Here is a 19,846-nt window from a genome sequence, read left to right on the forward strand (position 1 = left end):
AGGGTGAGATTTACCTGTATTCAATTTCTTAATGTATTAGGCTTAGACTTGTGTGTTTTGTTTTATTTTGCTTGCTAACTTACTTTGTTCTGGCTGTTATTACTTGGAAACACTTAAATCCTACTTTTTAAACTTAATAAAATCACCTTTGTTTATTAATAAACTCAGAGCAAGTGATTAATACCTGGCGGAGCAAACAGCTGTGCATCTCTCTCTATCAGTGTTACAGAGGGCGAACAATGTATAAGTTTAACCTGTTTAAGCTTTATACAGCTTATGCAGGAAGACCAACTTCACTGAAAGGTGGAGAAGTGAACATGTTGCTAATGGGTCAAAAGGGGCCACCATAAGGCATCGCAGGACCAGATCGAGGTCCCATTATGGAGTAGGGGCAGATATTTCAGGGTAAAGGTTATGAAGACCCTTGAGGAAGCGTATAGCGGGAGGGTGGGGGAAAAAAAATCAAGAAGAGACGGTTACTCACCTTGTGCAGTAACTGACGTTCTTTGAGATGAGTCACTCTGTGGGTGCTCCACTTCAGGTCAAGGTGCGTCCCAGCACCTTTGATCAGAGATTTCTACAGCAGTACCCCTACGGGCCGCACATGTGCTGTGCCTACCTCACGAGCTGTCAGTGTTTGAATAGCGCATGCACTGCCCAGGCTCCTCAGTTCCTTCTCTACAATGGAGTGCGTTCCAGATTCCGAAGTAGAGGGGAGGAGGGCGGGTAGTGGAGCACCCACAGGGGCACTCATCTTGAAGAACGTCAGTTACTGCACAGGGTGAGTATCCTCCTCTTCGAGAGAGAGATGTCCTGTGGGTGCTCCACTTCAGGTGACTGAAAAGCAGTATCCCTTAGGATGGTTGGGACTTCGGATCAGGTAAGAAGGCTGTTGACAAGACAGCTCTACCCATCCTGGTGTCGGATGCTGCCATGTGCATGAGAGCATAATGATTGGCGAAAGTAAGGTTCGATGCCCAGGTAGCTGCCTTGCATATGTCAGAAAGCAGGACATTATGGAGAAAGGCAGTGGAAGTGGAGACAGCTCTAGTAGAGTGTGTCCTAATTGATGTAGGGGTTTGTAAGTGCTTCAGTTGCTAGCAGAGACATATGCAGTCTGCAATCTATTTGGAGAGTCTCTGTGTAGAGATAGCTTTTCCCTGTGATTGCTGAGTGGTAGAGATGAAAAGTTTGGGGGTTTTCCTAAACGGTTTTGTTCTATCCAGGTAAAAGGATAGTGCTCTGCGCACAACAAGAGTGTGCATTGCTGTTTCAAAAGCGTTAGTGTGGGGTTTGGGGAAAAATGTTGGTAGGTATATTGGCTCATTGAGGTGAAAGGAAGAGTGCATTTTAGGCAGGAACTTCGGGTGCGTGCAGAGCACGACCTTATCATGGAAGAATGTGGTATACAGAGGTTCCACCATGAGTGCTCCAATTTCTCCTACTCGTCTGGCAGATGTGATTGTTATCAAGAAAGTGGTCTTCATGAATACATGGAGAAGGGAGCAGGTAGCCATTTGCTCAAAGGGTTTATCCATCAGGGCTCTGAGAACTAGGTGGAGATCCCAGGGTGGAGCAGGTGGTTTTACGTCTGGATATAACGTTTGGATGCCATTCAGGAACCTTTTGGTTACTGGATGGGCAAAGACCGTAGTGTTGTCGATCTTATGGTGAAATGTGGTGACTGACGCAAGGTGGACCTTGAGGGAACTCGTGGAGAGACCTGATGTTTTAAGGTCTAGCAGGTAATCCAGTATCAGTGGGAGTGGGGCGGAAACTGGGGAGGTCTGTTTGGCCGTCCACCATGATGTGAACCTCTTCCATTTATGTAGATAAGTACTGTGCGTGGTGTGCGTCCTGCTGTGTAGTAGGACTGTCCACACTTGTTCAAAACATGCTAATTCCTCATTAGAGAACCATTGATTAGCCAGGTCCTCAGGTGGAGTCACTGTATGTTGGGATGAAATAGCTGGCCCCTGGGTTGTGATAGAAGGTTGCTGATGGGGGGGAAGGGGAATCGGTGGCTTGACCGACATCCGCATAAGGAAGGGATACCATGGTTGTCTGGGCCACATTGGGGCTATTAGAATGATGTTGGATCTGTTTGTTCTTATCTTCTGTATTACTCTGTTACTATTACAGAGGTATTAGTGGAAACACATACATGAGAGTGTCAGTCCATGGGAACATGAAGGAGTCTCCTCGAGAGCGTTTCCCCCGGCTGGCTCTGGGGCAGAATGTCGGGCATTTTTTGTTTATAGCCGTAGCAAATAGATCTAGTTGGGGATAACCCTAGGTCTGGAAAATGGTGGACAGAATGGTGTCATTGAGTTCCCACTCGTGCTGTATGGGGAAAGATCGACTGAGCTCATCTGCAGTGGTGTTCTGAGAACCAGGCAGGTATGAGGCATAGATATGGATATTGTGCTGAAGGCACCAATTCCATAGTTTTACCGCCTCTGTGCAGAGGGAGTGGGACCAGGCTGCCCCCTGTCTGTTCACACAGAACATGCATGCAATGTTGTCCGTCATGATCCGAATTTTGCAGTTTTGGATAATGGGAAGGAAATGGAAACAGGCACTGCGTACGGCTCAGAGCTCTAGTAGATTTATATGAAGCTTAGTTTCCATAGAGGACCAGAGGCCCTGAATGGTGAGGTGACCCATGTGCATTCCCTATCCTGTGAGGGATGCATCTGTAGTGATGGTCAGTGAACGGGGTTCTTGTCAGAAGGGAATCCCGGCACAGATGTTGATAGGACAGGTCCACCAGAGGAGCGAGTCCTTGACTTTCGGAGGCATAGTTAGCAGTTTGTTTACTCTGTGGATATGTGGTTTGTATACCGTGGCTAGTTACCCCTGAAGGCATCCCATGTACATGCTGGCATCTGGGACCACAAATGTGGAAGCGGCGATGTGCCCTAACAGCTGCAGGGAATCTTGGACTGTAACCCGTGGGCTGGCATGTATCTGGGTAATTAGGGCACCCGTTATGTGGAATCTGCCCTGGGGAAGAGAGGCAAGACCCGTGGTGGAGTCGAGGTGTGCCCCGATGAAGTCTATTTGTTGGGTAGGTCGTAAGGTAGATTTGTTTCTGTTTATTTGCAGACCCAAGGTGTGGAAGCAGTGCACAGTTGCAGAAGTCGCTCGGATCGCCTCCAAGTGAGTGGGGGACTTGAAGAGACAATCGTCCACGTAAGGAAAAATGAGGACCCCTTTCTTTCTGAGATGTGCTATTACGACTGCTAGCACTTTTTAGAAGACACATAGGGCAGTGGAAAGGCCAAAGCAGGACCCTGTATTGGTAGTGTTCCATTCCCACAGCAAATCTGAGAAAACGTCAATGGGCAGGGTGGATAGTGACATGGAAATATGCGTCTTGGAGATCAAGGGTTGAAAACCAATCTCCCTGCTCCACCGTTGGAATTATTGTTGGTAGAGAAACCATCCAGAATTTCTGTTTCTTGACAAACTTGTTTAGATGTCGAAGGTCGAGGATAGGGCGCCATCCATTTTTCTTTTCTGTCAAGAAGTAATGTGAGTAAAACCCTTTCCCTCTGTTGAGCTGATACCCGCTCTATCGCTCCTAGTTGTATGAGGTGGTATACCTCTTGACGGAGCAACTGTTCGTGAGGGGGTCCCTTAAGAGGGACAGGGTAGGAGAGTGGGGGGGGAGAGTATGGAGAGGAAGGGGATGGCATAACCCGATCTGATAACTTCCAGGACCCATCTGTCCATAGTGATAGCTTCCCAATTAGCAAGGAATGGGCGCAGGCAGTGTCCAAAGAAATGGATGGTTGAAATCGATGCTGAAGACTTCAGATTTGTTTGTTAGAGGCAGGAGGGTGAGTCGCCATCGTTTGTGGAGGGTGACGTCATTGGGTTCTGGGTCTATGGCGTTGTTGCTGCATAACATATTGTCTGAAATGTTGATTTTGAGCAAAAGCATGGCTGATATCTGTACTGCCTCTTTTTTTGTGGCAGGTGGCTGAATGCCTAAAGATCTGAGTGTAGTTCATGATTCTTTCATGGAACGAGGACCTCATTGGTTGTAGAGGCGAAGAGCTTGTCCCCGTCGAAGAGAAGATCTTCAACAGTGCTCTGTATCTCCTTGGGAAAGGAGGGAGTAGTAAACCATGAGGCACGCCGTATGATGATGGCTGTGGCCGTGGATCTGGCGGCTGCATCCGCACCATCGAGGGCGGCCTGAAGAGCTGTGTGGGAGATCAATTGGCCCTCGGACACCACCGCTTTGAATTGTTGTCGTTTGTCTTCCAACACAACATCAATAAATTGCATTACTTTAGCATAATTTTTGTGGTCATATTTTGCTAAGAGCGCCATGTAATTCGCTACTCAAAATTGCAAAGTGGAAGATGAATACCCTTTGCACCCAAAAGAGTCCAGTCTCTTGTTCTCCTTGTCAGACGGGGTAAATTGGAAAGCTGGTGCTTATTTTTCCGGTTGGCCATCTCAACCACTAGCAAATTGGGTGATGGGTGAGTAAACAGAAACTCCGAACCCTTCGACGAGACAAAATATTTGTAGTCCAGTCTCTTGCTAGTGGGGGTTATTGTGGCCGGGGTCTGCCAGATAATTTTAGCTGGTTCCATGATGACCCCATTAATTGGTAGGGCTACTCTGGATGACGTGGTAGCTTGTAATATGTCGGTAAGTTCGTGGTGGGTTTCTGGTACCTCCTCTAGGGTAATCTTGAGTTCATTGGCTACCCTTTTAAATAATTCCTGAAAGTGAATGAGATCATCAGTAGTGGTAGGAGGTGGGGGCACTGTTGCCTCCTGTGGTGCTATTGCTGTAGGATGGGGAGCCATGTCCTGTGCAGGCGGAGTGGCTATTTCACGTCTTATCTGCATATCCGTGTAAGAACATCAGGAAGCGTATGACAGCTTTTCTACGGGAGGCACGGTGAACACTCAATTGTGCCGTGGTGTAGTTGCATGGACCCAGTGTGGCCATTGCCTAGGAAAGGGGGTAGGTGATCCCATGCAGGGGTTGCCATACCAGTGTGGGGAGCCACTAGGATAGGAGGGATGCGTCTCCCACTTATAGGTAAGCGAACCTGGGAGGAATATTGTGAGGAAAACATATCGTCGTCATCCTCTTTCTCCTCTTCTCCACTTGAGAGGCTTGGAGCGGTAGGGGAGTACTGCAGATAGGGTGCTGAAGGTCCTAGTGATAGATCAGTGCCGAGTAGCGGAGATTGAGGGGTATGTGATACTCTTACATCCAGGGGACTTAAAACAGCGACTTCAGGTGCCGAATAATAAGGCAGGAGAGGAGTAAGGGTTAACTGAAGTGGAGCTGATGCCGCTGCCGTTGGTGCAGGCAGAGTCTGCGGAGGCATCTGCTGCACTGAAGGTTGCACTGGGGGGTGCATATTGTGCCACAAGAGAAGGTGCCCCAGACCTGTCGGGCAGGCAGGCAACATGAGGAGGCTCTGTGCCGGGAGAGTCAGGTGAGAAAGCGGCGCCACAAGATTAAATGGCGGTGCCGCAATCTCTACTTATGCTCTCAGCACTGTGCTGTCAAAGGTTGCTGAGGGAGAGCTGTAGGAAGCGGGCAGCTGAACGCCCTGAGCCTCAGCACCAGGAAGCTGAGCAGCCGACTCACAGTAGGTGCCTAAGGTGCCTGCAGAGTTAAAAGTGCTGAGCCGTGGAGCGGCGAGCACTTGTGAGGTGGAAGTCATCTGAGACTTCTTTGCTGAGGAGTAGCCCCTGAGGGGGGGAGGAAGCTGGCCGTTTCTTTGTTTTACCTTTCTCCCTTGAGGGTTTTAAAGAGCTTTGCTGGCCAGGGTCAGAGGTGGGTCTGAGGGCGTTTTCTAAGAGGAGCAGTTTCAGTCTTAGCTCCCTGTCCTTGTGGGTTCATGCTTTAAGCTTATTACAGTGGACGCATTTTGGGGGTACATGAGACTCCCCCAAACAGCGTACACACTGTGAATGACCGAGATAGGGATGGTCTTGTTGCAGGAGGCACATCTCTTGAAGCCGGGGGAGCCGGGCATGTCCGTAGCTGAGGTTTTGGTTTTTTTTAAAAATAACTACAAAAACTAAACTATTTTTCTTAAATAGTAACTATGACTAAACCATCTAAATTAAACTGAGAAACAGAACTATCTATGAGTAAATCTGAGAGGACTGCTGAAATCCGTCTCTAGCCAGGGACGGTAGAGAAGGAACTGAGGATCCCAGGCCGTGCACGCGCTATTCAAACACTGACAGCTTGTGAAGTAGGCACAGCGCATGCACGGCCCGTAGGGGTACTGTTGTAGAAATCTCCAATCAAAGGCACTGGGACGCACCTTGACCTGAAGTGGAGCACCCACAGGGACATCTCTCGAAGAGGAACTCATCTACCTAGTGGGGCAACACTGATTGCCACAAGATGTACTCTGACCGAGCTCATTCAGAGACCAGATTTCTTGAGTTCCAGTGTGTAACCCATTACTATTGATAAAGGAGAGGTAGTTGCTACTGTTTGCCTATTCTGGCACCAGGTATGGAATCTCTCTTATTTGCACAGGTAGGTATTCTGTGTAGAAGATTTTCGGCTGTTTAAAAGAATGTCCCTTATCTCCTCTGAAGAGGTCATTTAATCATCTCAGAACCATGGAGTCGCCATGCCTTCAGGTGGAGTCTTGCCAAGTTTGGGTAGTAGATCTGGCCTGCATCCTGAGACAGGAGATGAGAAAGAGTGTGTGGTGGGAACACAGAAGTCTTCAAGAGGTAAGGAAAACCACATTTGTCTGGGCCACGTGGGTGGATATCAAGGTGACTCTAGAGTTGTCGGTCCTTATGTTGTGTATGACCCTGGCTACAAGGGGCGGGGGCACAGAGGGAAAATCATGCAGTAGATGTGCATCCCATTTGAGGAGAAAAGCATTGCCTAGAAAATGGGATCCCAGTCCCGCTCTGGAGAAGCAGCATGGGCACTTGGCATTCTGGGTTTTCGCAAAGAGGTTTATAGTTGGGAACCCCCTGTGTCTGAATATGTTCTGTAGTACCCTGGTGTTCATTTCCCTCCCATGGTTCTGGGAAAATTTTCTGCTCAGTGCAACTGCAGTAGTGTTTTGGCATCCTGGTAGATAGAAGGCTGAGATGTCGATGTGGCAGATTCACCAGTTCCATAGTAGCATGGCTTCCGTGCATAGGGAGCGTGAGCGTGCCCCTCCTTGGCGGAACAAGTGTCCGTAAGCACCTTTATGGCCTTGTCCCTGATCACGGTTAGGAAGTTTGAGCATGCATTCCGGACTGCCGGCAGCTTCAGTAGGTTTATGTGTAATGTTGATTCTGATGGGCACCAGCAGCCTTAGCTTGTGTGGTTGTGCCTCCCAACTTAGCAGAGAAACATCTGTTATGACTATCATGGATGGAGGGGTCTGCAAAAAGGGAACTATCATGCAAACGTTGTGTGGTTGAGTCCAGAGAATTTTTTTTACTTTGGTTGGCATCGTAAGATTTTGTTTGTACTGTGTCTGTGTAGAAGATATGTCCTGAGCTTGCTTTGCAGGCATTGCATGTGCTTTGCAGGCATTGCATTTGATGACAAATATCATTGCTGACATATGGCCTAAGAGTTGGAGGCAAGTCCTGGCTGATGTCTGTGGGCTGGCTTGCATTATAGCGATTAGGTGGACTAGAGTGGAAAAATCTGTGTGGGGGCAGAGAGGCTGTAGCATCTAGAGAGTCGAGGTAGGCCCCAATGAACTCCAGTCTCTGCACAGGTGTGAATATTGATTTTTGTTAGTTTATTTGTAGCCCTAGCTGTGTGAAGAGAGCTACTAACTTTTGGGTAGCTTCTACTGCCTCTTCCTAAGTTGAGGCTTTGAGTAAGCAATCGTACAGATGGGGACTATTATGACCCCTTGTCCATGGAGGTGAGCTGCTACCACTGCAAGGATTTTTAAGACTATCTGTGGAGCTGCAGATGAGCTGAAAGGGAGTATTTGGTACTTGAAATTATCTGTTCCCAGAACAAATCTGAGAAATCTCCTGTGTGAGGGATGTATCCTTATGTGGAAATATGCATCGGGGAGGTCGAGGGCTGAGAACCAGTCTCCTTGTTCTAGTGGTGGAATTATTATTGCTAGAGGGACCATCCTAATTTGCTGGGTCTTCATGAATTTGTTGGGTCTTCCTAAGTCAAGAACAGGCCTCCATCTCCCGTTTTTTTTTCTGGGTTAGAAAATAATGGGAGTAGAAACCCTTCCCTCTGTTGTGCTGGTACTGGTTTTACTGTGCATAGACATATGAGATGGTTTACCTCCTGTCACAGTAGGTGTTTGTGAAAAGGGTCCCTGAAGAGGGATGGGGAGAGAGGGTTGTTTGGAGGGGGATGAGGTAAATTGGATGCAATAGCCAGTCTTGATCATTTCTAATGCCCATTTGTCTAATGTGATTTTTCACCACACTGGGTGGTATGGAATCAGATGGTCTCCGAATGGATGGATGGTATCAGATGGGCCCACAATAGAAAAAGAAAGAGGTGTCTCTAGTCCTCAATCAAATCTTCAAAACTGTTGTTTAGAGGGAGTTGTTGGGATGTCGAGGACTGAGAAGGGAGTTGTCTCCATCTTACGGGTCTCTTCCACAGACTTTGAGGGTCATATTGCCTCTGAGGCTGCGTGTAGGACAGGGGTGGGCAAACTATGGCCTGCAGACCGGATCCAGCCCCTCAGGGCTTTGGATCCAGCAAGCAGGATTGCCACCTTCATGGCACCATGGGCCCCGCTCCGCTCCGGGAAACAATTGGCACCATGTCCCTGCGAACCCTGGGGGAGGGGGGCAGAGGGCTCTGGGCGCTCCTCTTCCCTGTTGGTACCGCCCCCGAAGCTCCCATTGGCCGGGAACGGGGAACTGCAGCCAATGGGAGCTGGGGGGGGGGGAAGCACTCACAGGCAAAAGCAGCATGCTCAGCCCTGTGCTGCTTCCCCCGCACACACGCACCCAGGGGCCGCAGGGACGTGGCCAGGGCCAGCAGGGAGCCTACCCTGGTCCTGGTGAGAGCCACTGCAGGTAAGCTGCGGCAGCGGCGCTGGGCCGGAGCCCGCACCCCAAACTCCTCCTGCACCCCAAACTCCCTGCCCTGAGCCCCCTGCCTGCACACCAACCCCTGCTGCACTGCACATTCCTCCTGCACTCCAACCCACTGCCCTGAGCCTCCTCCTACACTCCTCCCTGCACCAATGCTCTGAGCCCTCTCCCACACTGTGCACCCCCTCCTCCACCCCAACCCCCTTTCCTGAGCTCCCTCGTACACCCCGCACCCCTCCTCTGCCCCAAACCCTTGCCCTGAGCCCCTTCCTGCACACTGCACCTACTCCCACACCCCAACCCCCTCCCCAGCCCTACATTCATAGCCCTGCATGCAATTTCCCCACCCACATGTGGTCCTCGGGCCAAAAAGTTTGCCCACCCCCGGTGTAGCATGTGGATCTAGATCTTTGCATCGAGTTCCCGTTTGTTCTTTTGTGTAGGCATGCATATGCCCAAGGATCTCAGAGTCGCCCTGGAGTCCTTCAATGTGTGAAAGGACTCATCCTTTTTGGTTGCAAATAGCTTGGGTCCTTTGAATGGGTGATCCTTGACAGTTGATTGTGCCTCTTTTGGAAAACCCGAGAAGTGGAGCTAGGAAGCTGGTCACATTACTATGGCTGTGGCAATGGACAATGCCCCCGTGTCTGCAGATTCCAATGAAGCTTGTAAAGCTTTGCAAGTTAGGATCTGACCCTCGGCTATAAGGAGATATTGGCTAGTGTCATTCAGTTGCACAATGCAAAGAGCAGTTTACATGTCAGAGGCTGTGTATGAACAGCTCAGGAGTGGGGATTCTCATAGCAGAGCAGGGTAAGGCTGGCTCCCAGAGTCATAGATTGGAGTGACCTAGCAGATCACCGGTCCAGAAATGACCAAAGGGGAACGTCACAGTGGTGTCAGAGACTGTAGCAATGCTAAGCAGCTTGGTGTTGCATGTTTGAGTGGCTCCGGCAGTACCGAGGCAAGGATGGCAGGTTTCCCTTTTTTGCCTTTTTCTGAGCCAGATGCTTAGGTCTTTGGCTCACACAGCACCGGATGGTCCCACTTCCTGAGGTAGACAGTCTCAGTGCAGTCGGTACCGATGGGGTCTGAAGTGTTGAGGAATGTCTCTTTTTCATGGGTTTCTGAGAAGGGGAGGTTGGACCCCGTTTCTCTGTCACCTTTTTGGAGGAGTGCTCCTTCCTCTGAGAGGGTGATGGGGAACCTCTGTCAGATGCTGCCATCTCAAATCGAGGGCAGCAGAGAAGGAACTGAGGGAGAGTTGGTTGCACAGCACTATGTAACCGCCTGAGGCGGTGCAGGACAGGGACAGCACATGTGTGACCCAACCAGGCACTACTAAAAATCTTTGATTACAAGTGCAGGGGCACAGATTCACCTAAAGTGGAGAAACCACAGGGACACTCCTCAAAGAAGACTCCTCTTTATACAGGCATCTGCTCTCTTTCATGCCTGGATGTGAAGAGGAGCATCATGGAAATAGAAAGGGACATGAAAATGTGGCATCCTGGCAGTTTCCACAGGTTTTGTGGATCTAGCGCCAAGAGAATTATTAAAGAATTAGAAAACATACCGTACAGTGACAGACTCAAGGAGCTCCATCTATTTAGCTTAACAAAGAGAAGATTAAAGGGTAACTTGATTGATTTAACTCTGCACCTGTCCACACAACGAAGCCATTTTTTTTTTTTTTTTTTTTTTTTACTTAAAAGGCTCTTAAAATCGATTTCTGTACTCCTCCCCGTCGAGGGGATTAGTGCTGAAATCGACATCGCCGGGTCGAATTTGGAGTAGTGTGGACGCAATTCGACGGTATTGGCCTCCAGGAGCTATCCCAGAGTGCTCCATTGTGACTGCTCTGGACAGCGCTCTCAACTCGGATGCACTGGCCAGGTACACAGGAAAAGCACTGAGAACTTTTGAATTACATTTCGTGTTTGGCCAGCATGGTGAGCTCATCAGCAGAGGTGACCATGCAGAGCTCATCAGCACAGGTGACCATGCAGTCCCAGAATCACAAAAGAGCTCCAGCATGGACTGAACGGGAGACACTGGATCTGATCGCTGTATGGGGAGACGAATCCGTGCTATCAGAACTCTGTTCCAAAAAACAAAATGCCAAAATATTTGAAAAAAATCTCCAAGGGCATGATGGATAGAGGCTATAACAGAGACCCGCAGCAGTGCCGCGTGAAAATTAAGGAGTTCAAGCAAGTCTACCAAAAAACCAAAAAGAGGCAAATGGCCACTCCGGGTCAGAGCCCCAGACATGCCGCTTCCATAATAAGCTGCACGCAATTCTAGGGGGTGCCCCTACCACTACCCCACCCCTGTACATGAACTCCTGCAAGGGGGAAGTCTCACAAAACAGAGATGAGGATTTTGGGGACGAGGAAGATGAGGAGGCGGAGGATGAAACCATTCTCCCCGATAGCCAGGAACTGTTTATCACCCTGGAGCCAATACCCCCCCAACCCAGGCTCCCAGACCATGAAGCCGGAGAAGGCATCTCTGGTGAGTGTACCTTTTTAAACAGAATACTTGGTTTAAAAGCAAGCGTGTTTAATGATTAATTTGCCCTGAAGACTTGGGATGCATTCACAACCAGTACTTCTACTAGAAAAGTCTGTTAATGTGTCTGGGGATGGAGCGGAAATCCTCCAGGGACATCTCCATGAAGCTCTCCTGGAGGTACTCCCAAAGCCTTTGCAAAAGGTTTCTGGGGAGGGCAGCCTTATTCCGTCCTCCATGGTAGGACACTTTACCACGCCAGGCAAGTAGCACGGAGTCTGGGATCATTGTTTGCTGGCATTCAAGCAACATCCATTCTTTATCTCTCTGTGTTATCCTCAGAAGAGTGATATCATTCATGGTCACCTGGTCGAAATAGAGGAATTTTATTAAGGGGATATCCAGAGGTGGCCGTTCCTGCTGGGCTGTTTGCCTGTGGCTGAAAAGAAATCATCCCCAGTGTTAGCCACGCGGTGGGGGGAAGAGTGAAGCGATCATCCCAGAGAATTGGCGGGGGGGGGGGGGGGATTAGTTGGGTTTGTGCTGCACTTTAACCTGAAAACCGCAGCCCCTCTTTTTAAATGGCCAACCCATTTTAAATGGCCAACCCAATGGGTGCTTGGTATGGGAAATGAGGGTGCTGCTGTTTGAAACCATTCCCACATGTTATGAAGGTTGAAGCAGCCAAAAGACTGTGGCTTACCATGGCTGCCTGCAAGCTGAATTCTGTTGCCCGGCCCTGCGTGTGTGATTTCACACCAAACCAGCAGGCCCTCAATATGAGAGGCAAAATGTGACCTTGTACCGAAAGCACATGCTATGTAATGTTAACAGCTTGGTTCACCGTGAAAGAATCTACCCACTGTTTTCTAAAATGTGTCTTTTTAAATACTACTCTCCCTTTTTTTCCTCCCGCAGCTGCAAATGTTTCAACACTCCCCTTATCATCTCCGTCCCAGAGGCTAGCGCAGATAAGAAGGCGAAAAAAAAGCAGTCACAATGAAATGTTCTCGGAGCTCATGCAGTCCTCCCACGCTGAAGGAGCTCAGCAGAATGCGTGGAGGCAAACAATGGCAGAGTCCAGGAAAGCAGAAAATGAACAAGAGCACAGAAGGGATGAGCAAGAGGAGTGGTGGCGTCAGCATGATGAGAGGAGGCAGGATGAAATGCTGAGGCTACTGGAGGATCAATCTGATATGCTCCGGCATATGGCTGTATTGCAGAAAAGGCAGCAGGAGCACAGACTGCCGCTGCAGCCCCCGTGTAACCGCCCGCCCTCCTCCCCAGGTTCCATAGCCTCCTCACCCAGACAACCAAGAACGCTGGGGGGGGCAGCGGGGGGCCTTCCGGGCACCCAACCACTCCACCCCAGAGGACTGCCCAAGCAACAGAAGGCTGGCATTCAATAAGTTTTGAAGTGCAGTGTAGCCTTGTCCTTCCCTCCTCCCCTACCCCTCCCGGGCTACCTTGGCAGTTGTCCCCCTATTTGTGTGATGAATTAATAAAGAATGCATGAATTTGAAACAACAATGAATTTATTGCCTCTGCAAGCGATGATCGAAGGGAGGAGGTCGGTTGGCTTACAGGGGAGTAGAGTGAACCAAGGGGGCGGGTTTTCATCAAGGAGAAACAAACAGAAATGTCACACCGTAGCCTACCCAGTCATTAAACTGGTTTTCAAAGCTTCTCCGATGTGCAGCACTCCCTGCTGTGCTCTTCTAACCGTCCTGGTGTCTGGCTGTGCATAATCAGCGGCCACGCAATTTGCCTCAACCTCCCACCCTGCCATAAACGTCTCCCCCTTATTCTCACAGATATTGTGGAGCACACAACAAGCAGCAATAACAATGGGAATATTGGTTTCGCTGAGGTTTGAGTCAGTAAACTGTGCCAGCGCGCTTTTAAACGTCCAAATGCACATTCTACCACCATTCTGCACTTGCTCAGCCTATAGATGAACACCTCCTGACTACTGCCCAGGGTGCCTGTGTATGGCTTCATGAGCCATGGCATTAAGGGGTAGGCTGGGTCCCCAAGGATAACTATAGGCATTTCAACATCACCAACAGTTATTTTCTGGTCTGGGAAGTCCCTTCCTGCAGCTGTTCAAACAGACCAGAATTCCTGAAGATGTGAGCGTCATGTACCTTTCCCGGCAATCCTATGTTGATGTTGGTGAAACGTCCATTGTGATCCACCAGTGCTTGCAGCACCACTGAAAAAGTTCCCCTTGCAGTTTATGTACTGGTTGCCAAGATGGTCTGGTCCCAAGATAGGGATATGCGTTCCATCTATCGCTCCACCAGAGTTAGGGAACCCCATTGCAGCAAAGCCATCCATTATGACCTGCACATTTCCCAGAGTCACTATCCTTGATAGTAGCAGCTCAGTGATTGCGTTGCCTACTTGGATCACAGCAGCCCCCACGGTAGATTTGCGCCCTCCAAATTGATTCCCAACTGACCAGTAGCTGTCTGGCGTTGCAAGCTTCCAGAGGGTTATAGCCACTCGCTTGTGAACTGTGAGGGCTGCTCTCATCTCGGTATTCTTGCGCTTCAGGGCAGGGGAAAGCAAGTCACAAAGTTCCATGAAAGTGCCCTTACGCATGTGAAAGTTTTGCAGCCACTGGGAATCGTCCCAGACCTGTAATACTATGTGGTCCCACCAGTCTGTGCTTGTTTTGTGGGCCCAGAATCAGCGTTCCACAGCTTGAGCCTGCCCCATTGCCACCAGGATGTCCAAATTGCCAGGGCCCATACTTTGGAGAGAAGTCTGTGTCCATGTCCTCATCATTCTCATCACCGTGCTGCCATCGCCTCCTCGCCTGCTTTTGCAGGTTCTGGTTCTGCACATAGTGCAGGATAATGCATAAGGTGTTTACAATGCTCATAACTGCCATGGTGATCTGAGCGGGCTCCACGCTTGCCGTGGTATGGCATCTGCAGGTATGGCATCTGCGGAAGCGGTGGTTTGATGATGATGGTTAGCAGTCCTACTGCACTGTCTGCTGAAAGCAGTGTGGCGCCCGCACGGAAAAAAGGCGCGAAAAGATTGTCTGCCATTGCTTTCATGGAGGGAGGGACGACTGACAACGTACCCAAAACCACCCGCGACAACGTTTTTGCCCCATCAGACATTGGGAGCTTAACCCAGAATTCCAGTGGGCGGCGGAGACTGCGGGAACTGTGGGATAGCTACCCACAGTGCAATGCTCCGAAAGTCGACGCTAGCCATGTTACTGTGCACGCACTCTGCTGACTTAATGCGCTTAGTGGGGACACACACAATCGACTGTATAAAATCGCTTCTATAAAAATCGACTTCTATAAATTCGACCTAATTTCGTAGTGTCGACATACCCGTTTGATAACGGGCTCTTCAGTCTAGCAAAGAAAGGTATAACATGATCAAATGGCTGGAATTTGGAGGTAGACAAATTTAGACTGGAAATAAGATCAATTTTTAACAGCGATGGTAATTAACCACTGGAAAAATTTATCAAGGTTCATGGTGGATTCTCCATCACCAAAAATTTTTAAATCAAGACTGGATGTTCTTCTAAGAGATATGCTCTAGGAATTATTTTGGGATACTTCTATAACCTGTGTTATGGTCAGACTGGATTATCACAATGGTCCCTTCTGGGCTTGAAATCTATAAGATCTTTTCTTAAAAACAGCAAAGCAAGATATAAAAACCTTTTTGGGAACTGCTCTTATTTCCAGACACCAGGTAAGAATAAATTCCACAGTACTTCCTTTAGGTATATGCTCTGGAGCTGCTCCTGTGGAGTGGAGAAATGGAAATTAAATTGGTTAAAGCCAGCAATAATTTCACAATGCATTTGTTCTTTAAAGAAATATCACAGTTAAACTGAACTTCATATTCTGAATTATTGGCATTTTTTATTAAATAGCTAGACAATATTCTCTAGTGAAGAACCTACCATAGAACTCAAGCTTACTGAAAAGGTGTGAAATAAAATAATAGGGTTTGTTAAACACACATTACTATATGCTTTATTGCTGAATTTTCAAGCTTATTGTCACCTCCAATGTGATGGAAAAATCTCCATGGAGAGAGGCTCTCCAAAGTTTTCCCCTATGCTCTCCATTACGATGGGAGGGTTTGGGAGGTCTATGGATTGTGGAAGCTGCAACTTTGCCACACCCCACTGACATCTAAGGCTATGTCTTTACTGCAATTAGCTCAAGTTAACGCATCTCAAGTTAACCTAGTTACAGTGAGAGCAGCCACACTGCAAAACAACACTAAAGCTGCACAGAATGACTGCTCATCAGCTGCTAATACAGTGTGAAGTCTTACCCTCAACTCAATAAGAAAAGGAGTACTTGTGGCACCTTAGAGACTAACCAAATTTATTTGAGCATAAGCTTTCGTGAGCTACAGCTCACTACACGGCTGTTACTCTGAAACCTCAACTCAATGGGATTTCTGTTGAGGGGAAGGCAGGATTAGGGAGGAGAAATAGGGCAGACACACAGACCCCCTTCTCAGCCTAGTTTGCTTCCTGAAGCAACATCTGCTGCAAATGTCTCAGGAGGAGGAGCAGAGCTGAGGAGACAATCTCCTCCTTTGGACCTGGCTGGGAATTAGACAGACACATTACCGAGCCCATTAGTCTAAACATCTGAAATAAAGTTTGGCATTTCCCTCGAAAAAGACCTGCAGCTGCAAGGTCTGGCTGAGCCACTGGCCAGTTGTAGGCAGAACAATCTTGAGGAAACTTTAGAGGGTGGGGCAAACTTCTGCTGCCAGTGACTGATGGGTCTGGTACTGCCCCCAAGATGCAAACAGCGTGAAGTATCAACTGTAACGGATTTGTGGCCCTTAGCACACAGAATGGAAAATTTCTTAACAATAATTTCTGCTAGCAGCATATTCCACAATTCTGGACATCTGGGCTGCTCCCTGCAGCTCAAGGAGGCGGATCAGTGTTTTGGCACCATATGCTCTGGCCACACCTCCTCTGCTCCCACTATTCCCCAGCTATAAAATTTATATAACACCAACAACAGATATTCCAGAGATAATGAAATAACTATGTACATTAGACCAAGGAAGACAGTCATATGGTAACGATTCTATTTAGTATCTGACTCTTAAGTCATGAGCCATCCAGGGTGGGTAGAATTGTGGAAGATGCTGCAAGCAGAATGAACATTATCAGTAAGAAATCTTCTGTTCTACAGCACAGCGTCTCCCACAATTCTGAATGTCTGGGAAGTAGCGAGCAGTGAAAAGATGTAGGGAGGATTATGAAACAAAAGTCTGGTAGGAAAGAAGTATCCCCCTTTTTGTGAGCTCTCTCAAAAGTCTATTTCTGGGCCACTGCCTGCAGCATCTACCTGCCAAAGGAGGTCTCTGCAGAAGATAAAAGGTCCACCTTGTAGTGTTTAATGAAGGTGTTATAATTGTAGACCAAGTGACACTCTGTACATCAAAGTAGCACCCTGGAACTCCCATATTCACCACTGTGATTTGATTATATGTTTTATACAAAGTATGCCTTGCGAGGTACCATTTTGTAAGTTTTGATCTGTTGAACAATAGTAATCTGTTGGATAGTATGTACTATCACTGTATGTGAAGTTATGAAGTATTACTATTTGTGTTACTGAAATATATTGAGAGGTTGGAAACACCCACAACCAGCCTTTCAGTTACAACAAAGGAGTAGTCATCGATAGCCAGATGGTTGTTATTGGCTCATCAAACACACAATCCACTATCCCAGAGGCTTCTAGAGAAGGCACATGCACAATACTGCTTGACCAATGGGAACTGCCTGACCTCCACATAACTGCAAAGATCTTTCTAGTAGCAGGAAGAAGGGATAAAAAAAAAGAGACGGTGACATAATCACTGGGCCTCTCCCCCGCCCCACAATCTCAATAGCTGGAAGAAGGTCTGAAAGACAAAGAATTTGAACTAGGGAAGGTTGGAAGGTATTCCCAGCCTTTGTGTTGAGGAACTATAGCCTGTTTGTACCATCTGTCCAGGTGAGAAAAGGTGTTTGATTCAACTCTTGCTTAAACTAAAAATTTAGGATTTAGAATGCAAGTTTACTTTTTATTTTCTTAAGGTAACTCTCTCTGACCTTTATACCTACCACTTATAATCATTTAATTTTGTTTGTAGTTAATAAACTTACTTTAATGTTTTATGCTTACCAGGGAGTTTGTCTAAAGTGCTTGGGAAACCTGAGCTCAGGTTACAAAGGCTGGTGCACATCCACTTTCCTTTGACAAAATGGCAAACTAGGTAATAAACTTACACTGGCCAGACTTCTGACCAGTGCAAGACGGTACAGTTCTGGGGTGCAAGACCGGGGAGAACTGGCTGAAGCCTCCCTATTGATAGTTCATGAGTGGCTGGGAAATCATTCATGAAACTCAGTTGGGTGCGTCCCTGAATGTGTGAGTGCAGTGCCTATCAGAGGCTTGGAGCTTGACATCAGCATCACAGTGTGAGAGGCCACCCAGGTTGGTTGGTTGGGAGGGCTCAGTGGTCCCACAGTCCAGGTTGCACACCAGGAACCCCGTCAGAGCTGCTCCTCAAATTTCTGAAGTGGACACATTTGGTCGTTCTGCCATGAGGTTGCTAAGGAACTCATGAAGTGAGCCTTGATCCCTTCCGGGACAGGAATCTCTGAAGATCTGTAGGCTTCCAGAATACATATTCTAATCCACCTAGCAATGGAGAACTTGAAAGCTCTGAATCCCTGGCATTTCAGGTGGAAGGACACAAATAGGGAGCCCAATATTCTTGTGGAGTCAGTTCGCCTGAGATAGGTTTTCAACACTCCTCTGATCTCTAAGGTGTGCCACACCTGTTCAGTTGGATATTGTGTTTTGGACAGAATAAAAGAACCACAACTTGTTGGGAAGTATGGAAGGAGGAATTTACTTTAGGAAGACAGAATTCTGGTGCCCTTAGCTCCACCTGATCCTCATGTAACACAAAGTAAAGCTCCTGTATAGATAAGGCTGTCAGTTCCAACACTCGCCTGGCAGACGTGACAGCTACTAAGAAACAAGTGTTAATAGATAAATAAAAGGCCAACACTGAAGTCAGAGTCTCAAAATGAGTGGAAGGTGCCATTTTGGGAATAGCTGCCTGACTGATGGTGTGGCTTATTGGACTGCTCAAAGCAATGTGGCTATTTGTGGACTGTGTGCCAGGGAGTCTGAGGATTTTGCAAATAGCCTGCTACTAAGAGCAGACATTTGATATGCAATGGTACTGGACTGACGGCCTCTGTCCATGCAGTCTTGGAACAAGTGCAGAATGGTTGAAATCTGTGTTCCCTGTAAGCTACGTGGTTGGGCAACCGCCCAGGAGAGATTCAAGTGCCACCCAGTTGATTAGCAGAGTGCGCATATCCAGCAGTGTGTGTTCAGGTGTCCCTCCCCCGCGCTGCTTTGCAGCCACACTGCTGTCTTGCAGCTGCTCCCAGGACCCTCCTGCTGGCTGTACAGAGCAAGGGAGGGAGGGGGGACGCTGACGTCAGGGTGTCCCTCTCCCTTGCCCCTCTCCCCCATCTCCGCAGAGCAGGGGAGAAGGGACAGCCTGGGTAAGGATGACTCAGAGCTGCTGCAGTCTGAAGGGTGAGTGATTGAGTGCCTTTCTTAAACAGACAGCGCCCGGTTTCTGAGACTTCCCCAGCAGCCAGCTCAGACAGTCTTTGTCTCTCACTCATACTCTCTCTCTCCCCCTCCCGCATGCCCATGTACCCCATCTCTGCAGAGTGGGGGATGGGAGACAACAGGGCTCAGGACAGAGCAGGAGGTGCCTTTCACTGAGTGCCTTAAAGAGACAGCACATGACATTTCTCAGAAACTTCCTCAGCAGCCAGCACGCGCACTGTCTCCAAGTCGCGCACACAGTCTCTTTCACACTCATCTCCCAAAACATACTTGTATTATTATTGTTGTTACTTCTTGGTACTTCTTGCAATACAGATATATTCTCTGTAATTTTATTCTTTCAAAGTGTGTTATTTTAGTGTTTTGACTGGTCTATGAATTTCATTATTTTCATTTCTCTTACACTTAAATTTAATTCTTTGAGTAGTGAGTTCTAAAATGCTTAGCCTGTCCCGACTGAAGTAATTATCCCTATGGTAACTTTTTAAAAATATATATTATATCTAGGTTTGTTTCTACTGGTGGTGCACATATGCACATACTTCTGTGCGCATAAAATTTATTCCGCACATGGACGGAGAAAATTAGAGGGAACACTGGTTGGAATTCCTG

General features: G+C 48.1%; 1 protein-coding gene across 14 annotated transcripts in view; it reads right to left on the bottom strand.

The window, feature by feature from the left end:
* MTRR (5-methyltetrahydrofolate-homocysteine methyltransferase reductase) overlaps positions 1-19,846 on the bottom strand; it is a 116,740-nt gene that overhangs the window by 47,323 nt on the left and 49,571 nt on the right. For all 14 annotated transcript variants that reach the window (XR_006288775.1, XR_006288774.1, XR_005224445.2 and 11 more), the window contains one exon: positions 15,263-15,348. Coding sequence is in view for 9 of the 14 variants with exons in the window: in XM_043540275.1 (XP_043396210.1) it covers positions 15,263-15,348 (86 nt within the window). In the remaining 5 variants the exon portion in view is untranslated. The remainder of the gene's footprint in view (positions 1-15,262; positions 15,349-19,846) is intronic.

The sequence above is a fragment of the Chelonia mydas genome, chromosome 2 (genome assembly GCF_015237465.2).
Source record: "Chelonia mydas isolate rCheMyd1 chromosome 2, rCheMyd1.pri.v2, whole genome shotgun sequence".
Classification (NCBI taxonomy): domain Eukaryota; kingdom Metazoa; phylum Chordata; order Testudines; family Cheloniidae; genus Chelonia; species Chelonia mydas.